We start from the raw sequence: 15,913 nt of genomic DNA, 5'->3' as shown, positions 1-15,913 counted from the left end.
CTGTTGTTGCTTTTGATTGCATAAAAAACAAGCTAATTATGTAAGCAAGGAAGCGGTACGTTGGGCCCAACCATCCATCTGGCTCGGTACCAGTCAGCTCCTTTGAAGTCGGTTCGGTTCGTGTGCGGGGAAGACACTTTGGCATATGTTTTAATGTCAATTTCCATTTAAATTAGCTGCTAGGCAAGGGCTTGTGGCTGAGCCATGTCGGCGATGATTGAATACGCTCCGCAGGAAGGCTCATTGCCGGCTGCCTTCATATTTCGTATTTACAACGAATTTAAGCAATTCTCGCGTACGCAAGCCGATTGCAAATTGACTACGAAAAACACGAATAAAAAATCCTGCATACCAGGAGCGTATGCCGAGGGGGAGCGAAAGATAATGGACCGAATGGTAATCTTGGGGCCAAAATGATTTCATGTATATTTTCACAGTTTGTACGAGTATGTGTATATTTTCATTTTCATTATGAACTTGTACACAACCAACCCATCCCTCTTTCGGATCCTGTCCACGCTACTGATGCTTATTGTCCATTTATTTACGGATATTTGTATGGATACCTTCATGTATGCACAGGAGGAATAATCGACGAGGCAATGGAGCGTACTCCCAATCGATTCGAATGGCTATAGCCGGCATAGTCTACTTTTGTGCGTCCAGCGTATGAAAGTTTTTAATTGCCAGCCCCGGGCCGCTCCTGGTGCTCGACCTGTGAGGCTGGTTCTTGGGTTGGTCCTGGGTCTGCCACTTTAGCGCACAACAAGCATCGAAATCAACTCGTGCACAAATCATAAAAATATAAAACGAGGCCAAGCATTGCATACTCGTAGTAATATGAACATGCAATTATAAACCACATGTACGGTACATCTATAGCTGGGTGGGTCTGAGTTCACATTGTTGTAAAATTCGACTGCGAAACGAGCAGACGAATGCCAGGGAGAGAGTCCTGCAGCGACTTCCACCTGGCACAATGCTTAATGAACTAAAAGCTAAGCAAATGAACAAAGAATTGCATTAGAACCGAATGCAAAAAGTTTGTTTCTCTTAATTTGTTTTTGGCCAGTGAAGGACACGGCCCTGGTCGGTGTCCAAAATCTCTTTGGCAGTGGGAATAATTCAGTTTACATTAATTTCGCCCGCATACAGACCCTCAGATGAGACAGGGGTATGGCAATGGTTTACCTAAACACTGCAATGTACGTAAATAAAGCCGTTTTGACCATTCGGAGATGGAAAATGTCTGACACATGTAATAATCCTCGTAATAATTGTGGGCACAGAGTATACAAATCACACTCTTATTATATTTGAGTGTGCCGCATATAAGCATTCGGAAATGGCTGCTCTTAATGAAAAAGGGTAAAGTTGATTGGAAATATTCAATCACCCGTTAGCTTTTGGCTTTTTCTAGCGGTTTGTGGCTGGATGCAGAAAATGTTCAACATTTGCCAATAAATGATGTGCTGGCAGGAATTTTAGTGCCGGGAGTGTCAAATATGCACCTGTGTGCATTGCCCAAAGAATGCTTTTGGCAATGGTGCGGTGCTGACTCTCTCCTGGCCGTGGCATATATCACCAATAAGCAGAAAGTGGCTGGCTTGTGCGACTCGGGGCTCATTGTTATGCCACTGGCGTGTGGCTGCCGTGTTCATGCTGACAAATTATGCTGTTTTATGCGTTTGTCGCCACCGTCAGCCTCAGCCTCAGCTTTCGCCCAAGCCCCAGCACCTCGGCACACACGAAACGAGGCATCTACATAGTTAAACGCACGCATGAGGCATGGCGACCCCAGACCGTAACGATCCGGATACGGGTGGCTGGGAGCATCTTGTTTTTCTGTGGCCTCGCTGTATTATTCTGCGCCTTTCCTGGGCCTTTTTCTGGGTAGGCTCAGCCAGAATCAGCCTCTGAGCGACCAGTTCCCTGGAGTATTATCTGTCTGCTAAAAATATGATATACTCGCAGGGGGCCAGGACATGGGGCATCACAGGAGCTGTTAATATTTCAGTTGCCACAAAGTCAAAGAGAGCACCTACGGCGACAACAGCCAGCGACGCGTAAACAAATTGACAGCTTATAAAAACCTGGACGTCATGTCCCCACCAAGCAAGCGTTTTATTATGCAATCCAAGTTATGTGCGACACGTATTGAATACGTCGATACTCTTACCATCCAGGGGTACATTATGGTCGTGGATAAGTAAGTCTTATGGTAGAGCTAATATAGAAATGTGTTAGGAACCAAGAACCATGTAAAGCAGATCCATGAGATTCCAAAAATCTGTGCAACAAGATACTTTTGTAATTATGATGTATTGATGTATTTAAATCTTTGATAAAGACATTAAATATTCAATTTAAATGATACTAAAAGCATGTACATAGTATTTATGAAGAGAAATCTCAGAGTCGACTACAGTTTCTTTACGAAGGCGACATTAATTATTAACAGCATCAGGAACGTGCCCATAATCTGTTATAAAAGCACAGGAAAGAGGGAATCGAGTCTGTTGACGCGTTCCCATTGAAGTAGCCAAAATGTAGTTAAATTCCAGCATCTGTAGAGGAGAATTTTTAAAAGTCTTGCTGATTTAATTATGCCCACAATTCGTCTGCAGCTGACAGTCTTCATTTTTCTACCTGACGATTGTTAAATATTGCAATCTCATTAACGGGAATTCATCGTTGCATCACGCTTATGCAGGGATTATGGTTTCAGCGGGCTAGCAGAGGAATCCCCGCAATAATCAGCTTAATTGGTTGTAAATTAAAGCGGACTCGTGGGATTTAAGTCTGCATTTCTATTGCGGTTGGACTGGAGTTCCTGCCATGCAACATCGACCCCTCTCAGGCACCTGCTCTGGATGGAGATGCCAAGGGCTTGGGTTCACTTTGATCTTGGCAACTATTGACAAAGGCTTGGCCGGGCCTGAGCAAACATCTGAGCGGCTGTGGGTGCCATGGGAAATGCAAACAGATTTCCAAATGGGAAAGCAAATAAATAAATCGCGCGTGCTACCTGCCCGAACACTCCGAACACCCCGATCCCCGATTCCCTATCCACTATCCACTATCCCTTCTGGGGGTTATTTCATGGTTTATTATTTATGTTTTGGCTTGCACCCTTAACGCTTTGCTGTTGTGCATTTGGCCGGTAAATATTATAAATCTAATGCCAGTTTGTGTAATTTAATACCTTCGACTAACAGCATTTAATGACAATCGTTTCTGACACTTTGGGTGCGGCGCGGCGTGGCGCGGCGCCACTGAAATTTCGTTCGGTTATATAATATTTGATTTTAGCTGCCGCATGAATTTGTAATGGCCCGTGCAAATTGCTGGGGTGTGGTGGGCTCATAATTCGAGTAATTATGCTAAAAGTCATCGGGGAACACTCATTTCGGACATATAATCGTTCATATATAAATTTTAATATGATTTTTAACACCGCATTACAATTGTTTGTATGGGTTGCTGTCAGTTTTTTGCCAAATAAAATAATGTTATTTTAATGGAATAAATTGGAGCACAGCCAGAGTTCGATGACCGCTCCCAGCAGGCGGTCACAGCCTTTGAGTCGGTTAAGGCATATTCCAAAATGTGTCGAGTCGAGGCCCAATCCCAATCCCAATCCCAATCCCTGTCAGTGCCACACGAAACCAGGCAATATGGCCGCTGACGAAGCCAGGACACTGGTTCAAAGGCCGTCTAGACGTGAGCATATTAGATTTGACATTATGGGCAAAGGATTCTGTTATAAGCCCTTTGTCACTCCTTTGTGCTGTTAATTTTTCGCACTCCCCGAGCCCGTCGGGCCAGAGGTGCATTGCCTTTCGCTGCAATTGTTGAATGTAACTCGATAGCTTTATTGGAATGCCATACACACGACTATGTGTGAAACTGAGATCTCTGCCAGTGGGAGGATGAGGATGGGGCTCCCCTTGTGGCAAACTGTATTCCATTCTTCCATTGAATTGATTGTAACCCACTCCAACCAGCCCCCATACGCATCTCCATCAAGCTGTCTACTCCAACGTATTTGTTTTCCAAGTCCAAATACCAGACCAGGCCAGAAAGAAAAAGGAATGTTTGTCTATTTATTAAATAGGCTTGCAAATAGGCTACTCCGTCCTTGCCCTCGTCCGCGTCCCTGGTCCGGTCGCCTCGGAGAAAATGTATTCGTTCAGCTCGGTTACTTATCAAATGCTCACTTTGATTTGTTGGCTCCCGAACAGAATTGGCCACAATCAAATGGACCAAGGGCTTGGGGCTGGGACTGGGGCTGGCTCTGGTCCGGCCTGGCTTGGCCGCAAGCTGTTAACCCAAATAATTATGGCTTCATTAACTTTATTGTGTGTGTAAGTGGTTTTTTGATAAAGCTACTGAGTTATAGCCAAAGCACTTGCCGCCTCACCCGCTGCCGGCAAATTAATTGCCACGAATTGGGCCTCCACAAAACGAACAAAAAATCGAAATCGTTTTGCTAAATGACACAAATTTAGCAAACATTAAACTACAGATTTTTATATTTTACTGTTAGTGTGTGTGTGTGTTTTCGCTTAGCAAAAGGGTTCTTTTCCGACACAGGGTGCCGCGGGCAGGATCATAACAAGGCTCCTGTCATGCTGCCGTTCGTGACACATGGACTTGGCTACCCTCTTGTCGGTCTTCAATATGCGAGTATGTATGTATTTGCGGTAGGTTCCTCCGAAAAAAGCCAAAAAATATCAAGGTAAAATGTAGGCAACAAAAGCCGTCTATGCTGAGAGGACAAACAACCGCACTATTATTTTTAATGGCCAAACATTACAAGCCACGTGGCCAGGGCAGGGATGGGTAAGGATGAAAGGGATCTGGAAGCGAAAGCGAACATAAAAATAAATAAGAGCAAATTGGCAGGCAAATGTTTAGTTTGTGGCAACATGTTGCCAACCAGCGCAGTCCTCATCCTCTTCTGCAAGAACTTAAAAGTTGGCACTGCCACCTGCCTCCCGTTGTCGCCATCTGCCCATCGCACTCTCTGCGGCGGCCATCCTTTGAGTTGCCTTTGAGCTATTTTATAATTAGTCCCAGCCATGACAAAAAGTTTTTGGCAAAACAACTTAAGCGCCAGCCGCCGCTCCACGGGGTCCGTTTAGCTAACCAACCGCATACGGCGCACGTGAGCCGCCCCAAAAGGAGGGGCAATCCTCCCACCAGCAATGAGCTACTGTCGCAGTCCATGTGTGGGTGCTGGGTGGTGGGTGGTGCCTACTGGCTGGTGGCTGGCTGCTGTGGGTGGTGCACGGCGGTGGCTGCGTAGTTTGCCCCACATTAAATTCTACGGAAAATAATTCTCGACATATGTATGTATGGCAAAAAAAAAATCTGTGTAAAATCAGGAAAAGTTTTCCGCATGCTCCACTGCGCCTAAATTAGTTTGGGGAACAGCCAAGGTTTGTGGGAGGCTTAGTTTTTGATTTCGCCCTCGGGGGATGGTGGTGCCACCAACTCCCCCTTCCACTCCATACGAGTCGGGCTGTTAAAAATTTGAAAACTGCTAATTGGCTGTGGCCAAGCGTGGGCCATATATATGCTCGAGGTTTTGATTTTTTTGCGCTCTTTTAATAATTGGCAGCAGCTGCGTTGAGGTCTAGATCCGCTCTCGGGGCTGTGGAGCTGGAATGCATCATTGTGGTGAGAGCTGGCAGTGCAGCAATTTCCCAGAGACTTGGATTTCGATTGCGATGAATATAAACAGGGGATGGGGATGGAGTGGGATGAGCAAACTTCTCAGTCAAATTGCAGTTGGTTCCTTTCCTGCCCCGTATATTTCTGCAATGGAATCGAATAATTTAAGAAATGCATTACTTACTTAGTTCGGCACTCCTTTGGGTCGTGTCTGTGCTCTTCCTTTACAAATAAGGCATGGCATGACTGTGGGGGTGGTTCCGCTTAAGTGTATGAAATGCATCAAGTGTGTCAAAATTGCTGTAAAACTTGAAGCCAGAGCACCCACGGACAGAACCTGAAGCTTGCAACCTGCGACTGCAGGGATAATGTGCACATGCCATACATTGTCGGAAGGGGAAACAGGAGACGGAGATGGTGAAGGAGACGAGAACGGACCACTCCCCACTTTCTGTAGGGGCTGCTGTGGGTTTGTCTATATAAATTGCAACATTTCATCAAGTGCTTGGTGATTACGCAGACGACTTTGCTGCAGGGTTGCAGGATTGCAGGACTGCAGGATTGGATTGGTGACCGCACAGCACTTCGAATGTGATTACGTGTCTTATGAAATTGAAAGGATTTGAAGGTGCAAAAGAGCATTAAATTACAATTTTCCTTTACTGCTGCTTTACTGTTGCCTTACTGCTGCCTCTGCTACTGCAGTCAGTGAGTTTTCCAGCATTTTCTTCAATCTACAGTTCACTTTTTGCAACGTGCATATGTGTCCGGATGGGAGTTGAGTTAGGAGTGTCTTATTCTTAGGGACAGAATTGATAATTTATTGCGTCACTTTTGCATTCCATTAAAGAAATTTTCAATTTTCTTCTCAATTAGGCAGATGAAAAAGTTTCGACAATTTGTCTTCGTTACCCGACGACGACATATCCCGGTAGATATGTATGTATGTGTATGCTGTGTGTGCCCATGTCCTTGGCCGCATCCGGTCCGTGTCAAAAGACTTAAATGCTGTTTACGCATATCAAGAGCGTTTGACGATAAGTTTGTCCAACTCTTTCAGGCTCCAATCGAAAGTAAACAGACAAAGAAGATGCCTTTAAACTGCAGCTCGGGTGGCGGGGAAGGGATACGAGTCGAATACCTAAAGGAAATTGCTGTTGGGGCCAAACTTTTGTGGCTGAAGACAATTTCCTATAAATTGCCAATTAGCAAAGTCAATAATTAGTGAGACGACAGGGCCGTTTCATGATCTGTGTGGAGAACTCATATCCCCTGCCAGCGTGCTGGCTGTCTGCATATTCAATTCTAATTACACTTTCCTCGTGCTTCGTATGGGTGTCTCTCCATCTCTCCTTCTGGCAAACTTCTCTCGGAGTGTGGTTTTGCATACACATTGACTAAAAATTGATAGTTTTGCATATACGACGACGCATATCCGTGCTCCTTACGGTCCTGCACTGCTCTCCTCTCCTCTGCGTTTGCTCTGGCTTTTCCTCCGTTCACTCATCTAGTCGAGCACTGTGCTCCACTCGTTCTACGTTTTTGGTACCCGATACAGTTGCAATATCCTTTAAGCTATTTCCGCTTGTTGCTGTTCTGTGTCGTGCATGGAACGGAAATAACAATGCACCAAGTGGGACTCCTCCGGGTTGGAAGCTATCCTATCCATAACAATGCTGCCTTGGCACATGGCATCATGTGGGGATTTATTTGTCGAAAATTGTCTGGCTTGGACGACAGAACCCACACCAGTTCGAGGCGAATGGAGATGATCTGTGTATCTGTGCGTCTGTGCGTCTGTGTACTGGCAATTAGTGCATTAGGTGGCACAAGGAATTCATAAATAATCATGAACAGCACCTTCAGCAACTGACGTAATAATTATACGAGTAGCAGCCCCCCCTCCTCCGCCTGCTCGTCCTATCGGAAGGATCTGCGACTACTCGCACGATGCGTGTCAGAAAGTTGGCAATACCGAACAGCATAAAGTAGAGTAAGTTTCGGGTAGTCAAGTCGGATGGAGACTCTCTGTCCGGGCACCGGGGATGGCTCTGGTCTGGCAGAAGCTGGCGCCAGTCAACCATTTTGCTAATTGTCTGCATTTATCAAGCGCCAAACAAGGCGGCGCGGCACAAAAAAGCACATAGAATTTATAACAATTGTTTTAAAATTTTACAATGAAAAAGGAAAACAGCAGAGCAGAGCGAACAAGAGAGATGTCTCCACTTAGGCATTGTTGTCTGGCGTTACTTTTATTTTCGGGCGTGGCGCCACTTCTATTTAATATCGTGGAAATTAGAGCAGAGCAGCAATCCGGCGGAAATATTTAGCCAATTGGCAACATTATTTAACGGCAGGCCCCGATGCAGGCGCCTTGATTTATGCTGCAGCCTTTTGCTTTTCTTTTCTGTTTCCCCTATTCTGTAACTTTTTTGTAAAAACTTTGCCTGTGCGTGCCTGTGAGTGCCTGTGAGTGTGAGTGTGTGTGGCTGCAATTGTGCACTAATTTGCAGTCGGTTTAATAAATTTTTCACTGCGCCGCGCCACATGCGTGTGCGGAAAAGTTCTGCGAGTGCGAGTGCGGGTCGCAAAGTTTTAATTTCTTGTTTTGGCAGGGCCATTGTGTCATAAATTCTTACCGCTCCACTGGCCAAGGCAGTGTTATGTGTGTGTGGAGTGACCTACAGTGTGATAATTGTATTGGTAATTAATTCCACTGGCAACAAGGCCTAAGCTGGCCCCATAAATACGGCCAAGTCCGGCCGAATGGCAATTAAGCCACGGAAACAGTCTCTGCTCGATAAGAAGGTTGACGCTTTTTTCCCTCTTCCCCGATTTCTATGCAAATTAAGTGCAATCAGCTTGCAGCAGCAGCAGAAGCAGGAGAAGAAGCAGCAGTTGCAACAACCAACAAGAACGAGAAGGAGAACGAGAACAAGAGCAATAACAATGGCGAGGAGAGGCAAAAATGTTAACATGAATTAGCCAGCAAGTAGTATGCAGCCGAGATGGCAACAGGAAGCGGATGCAATAAAGTATGCACCAGGAGCAATAAAAAGCGCCAGGACGTGCCCCAAGAAGCTGGCTGGCCCACATTGAACTCCCATCGAGCTGCTGCGTGCAGTTGGGCTTTGGGCGTTGGGAAACGGAAAACGGGAAATGGAAAATGGGGAAACTACTAGAAGCACTGGGTGCAGAAAGAGCGATAACAGAGCCCGAGAAGAACCAACAATTAGATGGCAAACGAACGCCTTAAAGGAACTTGGGGAACTCTTGAAGAGAGATGACTCCGTCCTGATGCCATACCTTACCAGTGCAAGGAGTCGGGGCAAACGATTCTCGTATGCGACACTTGGCCACATCCTGAGAGCGACAAACACAAGGATTATGCAAATGAAGTAAGAGGTCCTTTGAAATTCATAAACATTTAATATTTCATGGGGCATTCATGAACATTTAGGCGGCCCTGCAAGTGCGTGTCGGTGTGTGGCAAAAACAATTCCTAGTAGTTGTTGTTGTTGTGTTGTGTTGCCATTGTTTGGAACGGTACTGCTGCCTGCGTGCATGTTTATTTGTTGTTTTTCGCTCGAAACTGGAGGCAGGAGACGCAACACACACACACATACAGCACAGCGCAGCACAGCACAACACAATTTATGTACTACTACTATGTGCCCATCCACACATACATATGCATACATACATACAGGGGTGGTCAAAAGTATTTACACAACGAGTTTTTTTTTGCATGTTCAATTTCAGGAGCTTTTCCTGTGGTTGTTGAAAGCTAAATAAAAAAAAAAAACTTTTAGGCCAAAAAGATTGATCTACTAGGAATTGGTTGAAAGAAGAATTGGAAAAATAACTGTTAATGGGCTAAAAATAGAAGCATGTGAACTGTTGTCAAAAGTATTTACACAAATTTGCATTGCTTCAGAAGTATTTACACAATGCAAATTAGAGCTTATTCTTAGACTTGGTTTGCTTAGTGCAGTCGTTTTTTCGTTTATTGCAGTTGCAATAAGTAAATTTAATTTAAAATTTAAAATTAACTTAGTAAAATGGTGAAGACAAAGGAGTTGTCTGTTGAAACTCGATCCGAGATCGTTACAAAATTTAAAAGCGGGGTTTCAGCGTCGGAACTGGCCAAAACTTACAAAATTTGTAGAAAAACCGTTTATAATCTGGAAAAGAAAAAGGACACGAATGGAAATTTACAGAATTTAAAAAGAAGTGGAAGGAAACAAGCGATGGATGAACGGGAATGTAGACGTTTAATTGGCATAGTCGATAAAAATCCGTCGATAAGCCCAGTTAAATTGTCTGCAGATTCGCAACAATTGATTGGCAAAAAAGTCTGTGATGCTACAATACGTCGGAGATTGAAGGAGATCGACATACGAACGTATACAGTGCGAAAAATAATAGAAATTTCCGAGGCAAATAAAGCAAAACGCCTCTCATTCGCATTGGAATACGTTAAAAAACCAAAGGAGTTTTGGTACAATGTTTTATGGACAGATGAAGTAGCTTTCCAGTTCCAAGGCTCATTCTGTAAAAGATTTATGCATCTACGACAAGCAAAAAAACAAAGTGCAGTGCAACCATTAAACAGATTTGGTGGAGGCACAGTGATGTTCTGGGGGTGCATGTCTTACTACGGATTTGGAGACTTTGTTCCAATAGAAGGCACTCTGAATCAGACCCGGTATCTTGTTATACTGAATGAACATGCTTTTGTGTCTGGTGACAGGCTATTTCCCATCTCCGACTGGATTTTACAGCAAGACAATGCTCCATGCCACAAGGGATCGGCACCTACAAAATTTTTACGAGATCTCAATGTGGCTGTTCTTCCCTGGCCTGCGCAGAGCCCTGATCTCAATATCATAGAAAATGTTTGGTCGCTTATTAAAGGACAAAGAACAATTGATAAAAACCGAAAACGCGACGTTACCATCGAGGAAGTAAAGGAAATTTGGTCGAAATTGGAACTTGGATATGCTCGCCACTTAGTGGAATCAGTACCAGCCAGGTTGCAAGCAGTTATTGATGCCAAAGGTGGAATTACAAAATATTAATCATTATTATTATTATTCATCCAACAAATTAAAAAAAAAATCATTAAATCATAATAAAAAATTAACTTAAAGTTTTGTGTAAATACTTCTGCAGCATTAAAAATGTGTGTAAATAATTTTGACAACTGATAAGCATCACTTAATTTGCTTCTCCTTATTCGTACAAACAGTTATCTTTTCCAATTCTTCTCTCATTCAATTGCTAGTAGATCAATCTTTTTGGCCTAAAAGTTTTTTTTTTTATTTAGCTTTCAACAACCACAGGAAAAGCTCCTGAAATTGATGATGCAAAAAAAAACTCGTTGTGTAAATACTTTTGACCACCCCTGTATATGCACACACCTACAACCATATGAATATCAAAGTGTTTTGCATGAATTTCTTGTGCTCCATTGGTGAAATTTTACTTGTCATTGTTGCGTCTTGAATAAAAGATGAGGGGCTTGAGGATGCAACCGGATTCGAGGAGGGATTACCAGTATTCCCTGTCTCTGCTGCAGTCCACCTTCACCTCCACCTTCACCTCCACATCCATGGGCTAATCACCCAATTCCGTTGCAGAATTCAATCGAAATAAAAGTAGCAGAAGCACTGTAGAACAGAGAGAGAGAATAGAGAGATAGGTCCCGACCCGACTGCCATTCACGCAATTAACTAACTTGGCCCAAATGGCACTAAAGCTTTTATCTTATTATCCTGGCAAAATACCCAAAGCGCTGACAAGCAAACACAAACAAATGAAGCAGGCAAGATGGCAAATAGTCAAAGCAGCAGACGGCGGAGCGGCGAACCAAAGGAAGAAAAACAGAAGGCCAAGAGGGGCCGTGGCCGAGCTGGGCTACAACCAAACCGAAAATGTCCGCAGGACACGGGGAAAAAAGCACACCGAATCGAGAGCAAAGCGAGCGTCTAGTTCGCTGCCCAGGCCGGGACGGGGCAGGGTGGGGGGCCGGTTGGGGCAGCAACAGCAGCGGCCAAAGCGCATTATGTCCTTGTCTTTGGCTCCTTTTTTGCGCTATCTCTCTCCTGTGGCCGCTTTGTTATTTCGATTTTATTCTCTAACGATTTTCCGCCTTTGATTGCGCACCTTTTTCTAGTTTTTACTTTTCACCTTTCTTCCTTGCCTTGCCTTCACTTGTCCTCACCGGCCCTGCTTTTGCCTTGCGTTGTCATTTGGGGGGGTTATAAATATGAGCAAACATTTCCCAAGATATCCTTAATTAAAGCAATTTCCTTCTGTCAGGAGCGGCAGAGGGCAAAGGCGACGCTTGAAATGAAATTTGCAGAGGACGGCCAAAGGAAACAAGCTGCCTTGTCCCCGCCATAAAGGTGCGACCGAAAATGCCAGGACAATGACCTGTTACGCACACTTGCACACTCACACACAGGCCAATACAGAGACACTCGCACACGGATACGCCCCCGTGGCAAAAGGGTTAAGAGCGAATCTTCGTGTGGCCATTAACATGAAATTTTTACCAGCAGCCGCAAAAAGAGTGCCCGAGCGGCAAGGATTTCGGTGGGGTCACGTCACGTGGCCCGCCATTGTTGTGACCCCTCTTCTGTGACTCCTGCTCGTGCTCGGGCTCGGGCTCGGGCGCGTCCTCCTTCACCATAAGCAGCGCCGTAGGAGCTGAAACAGCTTTTGTCTCCTGGTCTCAGCACGGCTCCCTCCGCCCGACAGCGAGAGCGAGCGAGCAGACATGGTTTTTGTTCGTAAGCCCGCTTTTTCATAGTTCCTCTTGCTCCGCTTTAATCCGGCGCGTATGTCCTTGCACAACATCCTTTGCATTGTTTGCGCTATAAATACACGATGCTGGAGGTGCGCAACGAGCAGCACCACAACGTGCACCACCACACCCACCCACACCCACACCCACGCCCACGCCCACACCAGCCACAGCAAAGGCTTATCCTTGGCGTCTTCGACGGCGTCGCACAGGATGCCCCGCTTATTTATCGCATTTTTATGTGAAATAAACGATTCGGAATTGGCTACGTAAAACATTAATTTTATTGTGGGGGAAATTGAGATTGCAAAACGAAATAACAACAGCAGCGGCAGCATCCTCCACCTCAGCAGCGCCTTGAAAATTGCGAAAATTCCAATTCCCTGGAAATGGATTCACCTTGGAACAGATCAGCTTCCGCTCCCTTACCGTGCCTCAAAGAAGTCTCACTAGCCCTGGCATACACCACAGCTGGCCGGGTCGAATTGGTTTGTCACACCTGATTACTGCTAATACCGATGCAATATCCATCCCGATCGTGCCTAAAACAGTCTTCAATATCTTCTTCAACCGGATAGTTACATTATGGGGCCTGGGCAACTTAGCTTGGGTTGCCTGCTGCTGATTGTGAGCTTCACTGTCCACACAGTTTCAGGAGCGATCTGCAAGAATACCCAAATTCTGACTGAGAACAAAGGCTGCGTTGATCGCGAGGGCTACTTGGAGCGCGTCCTACTGCGCACCTGGGTCGCCGAGGATCTCGATGATGCCAAGAAGGACGCTGGGATAGGGAAACACGTTCGCTGCAATGCGGACGAGATTTTGACGGCTACTGGGTGCAGCCAGCAGACGGAGGCCCCGCGTCAAGCAGAGAGCTTCCGGGTCCCGGCTTCCCACAGTAAACTACAAGGCGATCAAGTGGTCAAGTCGGATAGCCTTGTGGGTGGTGGTGGAGGTGGAGTTGGCGGCGGTGGCGGCGGTGGTGGAGGTGGCGGCGGTGGCGCCTCTCACGTCAGTGCCCCGGCTCCGCAACCGGCTCTGGCCCCGCGCACTGGCCAGATCCAGGGCAGGACTCAGATGGGTCGGCCAAGGGTCATAGGTCACAATCGGCCGCGTAAATTTGTCATCCTGCCGGGCAGACAGCTTGAGTCTGGACGAAAATGTCGCCCCTACGAGGTCCACGCCAAAGACAATCGCTGTGTGCGCAAGTCTCCCCGCAAACCGACTCCCATCTACAGGCACAAAGACCATAGGTACGGACTACAGCTGCGACATCGTCATCGAAGCAAATCGGGCTGAAAATGGGACAAAATAATCAGTTTGATGGAATAGGCCACGTATTGCATTAAATATATTGTCTCTTGAGCCCCAACCCCTTCTGAGAGCCATATTGATCCGGATCGTATTCAATTTTTCTAATTCGATGTGAAAACAGCGATTTACAGGCAATTTTTGCGGTCGTAACTCCTTGAGGACTTTCTCGGACCGAAATTTGGCAGTGAAAATTCATTGTTCACATCTTCCACATATTGCCATAGACTTAATGGGCTCTGCTCTCCCTCTGCTCGTCTAACCCTTGGCTAATTTAATTAAAATTTATATTGTGACTGGTCGTTCTATTTAACGACAACAACGACAAACCCTTTCATGAGGCCCATTGAGAGCAAATTGGTTCCTGGCTCTGAGCTGGAGACATTGACAATGGATTAATCAAAATAGATAGTTGATCCATGTACGTGTGGGTGTCTGTGTCTCCTTAAGAGTTACTGGTGTTTTTGGGAATGGAAAACATGGAAAAGGATTATGAATGTAAGGCATAATTAAACGGGATTTGCGCCTTGGGGTAACAGTTTGAAATTGTTTCCGGCCCAGCAAGGCCGCAGCATATGGATGGCTTTGACATGCTAATTAGTTAACCTCTCACGTAGCCGTAGCCACAAGCCAGTCAACGTACAAATGTTAGGGTGGGTGAGTGGTTTTGGGCCACATTGCTCATACGCCGCGTTTGACGGGACAAAAGCGCCGCAACTAAGTGGCTGCCGCCCAAGAGCCTGAGACTGAGCCTGAGGGAAGCACCTCAGCATGATGAATAGTTTTGCAATAATTACATTACATGGCAGTTTCACGCTCAACTCGGCCGAAAGAAAGTCACACGTGGCTGCCGCTCGCTGTGCTGGAGTAACCGAGTCGGTTGAGACCTCGGTTCGGGTTGGGTTTGCTTTGTAAATTCCCCGGCATCAACGAGCATACCGTATTAATCATATTCGGGGCTAATTAGCAATTAATAACGTTTTGGAAACTGTAAATTTATCGCCAGCTCAGGGCCAGGCGACAAGCTTCGTCTTTTCAATGTCCCATCATAAATTACGCTGCCCAACTTATTGGAATTAAAGTCATGGGCGGGCTGAATGGATTGAAAAATGATCCAATCTGACAATCAAACATCACAGCCCTCGAAATGTGTCTGGGCCAATGCAATTTTCCAACTATATCGCCTGACTTTTGCCCTTTCTGAACTTATTGATTCGTTTGTCACTCTCTAACACCGCCTGAGCATTTCCAGTGCATGCTTAGAAAGTGTGCGTGTGCATTTGTTCGAGTATGTTTGTACATTTTGTCACAAATTCCAAGTTAATATGATTGATGGCCTAATTCGATGTTGGCTTAATTGCGGTATCTCCATTTTCGACATGAAGCTTTTTGTAAGCCCATTGAATTGTCGCTCTTCAGAGCTCTAAATTTTGCATAAAAAAACAGCTAAAGACAAACCTAATTTGAGTAATCATCCAAATAAAGCGCAAGCAAACTTAATAACAGATTATTTTTTTACCTACTACGGACCGCTCCAAAGCGGCCCGGTTTGTTAATAGATCGCTGTTAATTATTTTCCATTGCATTAAGGACAACCGGAACCGCGATTTACATTCGTATGACCACTACAACATATGTACATATTTTCACAGATGCTTTCCTCTCTAGTTGATAAATATAACCATTGCGATATCTTTTACCAGTTCAACAGCTTTAAAAAAGCAAGTTTTGCTTCTTCACAATTAAATACACACTAGGTGGGCCGGTGTCTTAAGTCTTAAATCGTTTAAGTCTGATGCAGTCAGGCAGGAGTCGGGGTACACCCTAATTTATGGCCTTTGTAGGGTGCGAGAGCGACGCGTGAAATTGGCTTCTAATTGGCAGCGAATGAAATGTCACAGCCTTTGGAGAAGACTGCGACGCGACCCGACTCGACTCCATGTCGAATGGGAAGGCAGAGTGGGACAAATCAGCCGAAACTCATTTCGATACACTTGAGTTGAGTTGATACGATTGCGGTCAGAAGAGGCGGCAGGGAGACGGTATGTATTTCCATTTAAAATTAGACATGGATTTGAAGCTGGTGGCAATGCCAAGTCTTGTCATAAATTC

The 15,913-nt window shown here is 45.4% G+C and overlaps 1 protein-coding gene across 1 annotated transcript; it reads left to right on the top strand.

Moving 5' to 3' along the window:
• The first annotated feature begins 13,034 nt into the window (after positions 1 to 13,034).
• On the top strand, positions 13,035 to 13,884 carry LOC6897109 (uncharacterized). Its single transcript, XM_002137257.3, has one exon. It carries the CDS (start codon positions 13,076 to 13,078, stop codon positions 13,787 to 13,789), a length of 714 nt encoding a protein of 237 aa, XP_002137293.3. The 5' UTR covers positions 13,035 to 13,075; the 3' UTR covers positions 13,790 to 13,884.
• The last annotated feature ends 2,029 nt before the right edge of the window (positions 13,885 to 15,913 follow it).

Source organism: Drosophila pseudoobscura, chromosome 2 (assembly GCF_009870125.1).
Source record: "Drosophila pseudoobscura strain MV-25-SWS-2005 chromosome 2, UCI_Dpse_MV25, whole genome shotgun sequence".
NCBI lineage: Eukaryota > Metazoa > Arthropoda > Insecta > Diptera > Drosophilidae > Drosophila > Drosophila pseudoobscura.
This window is presented reverse-complemented; position numbering and strand designations above follow the sequence as displayed.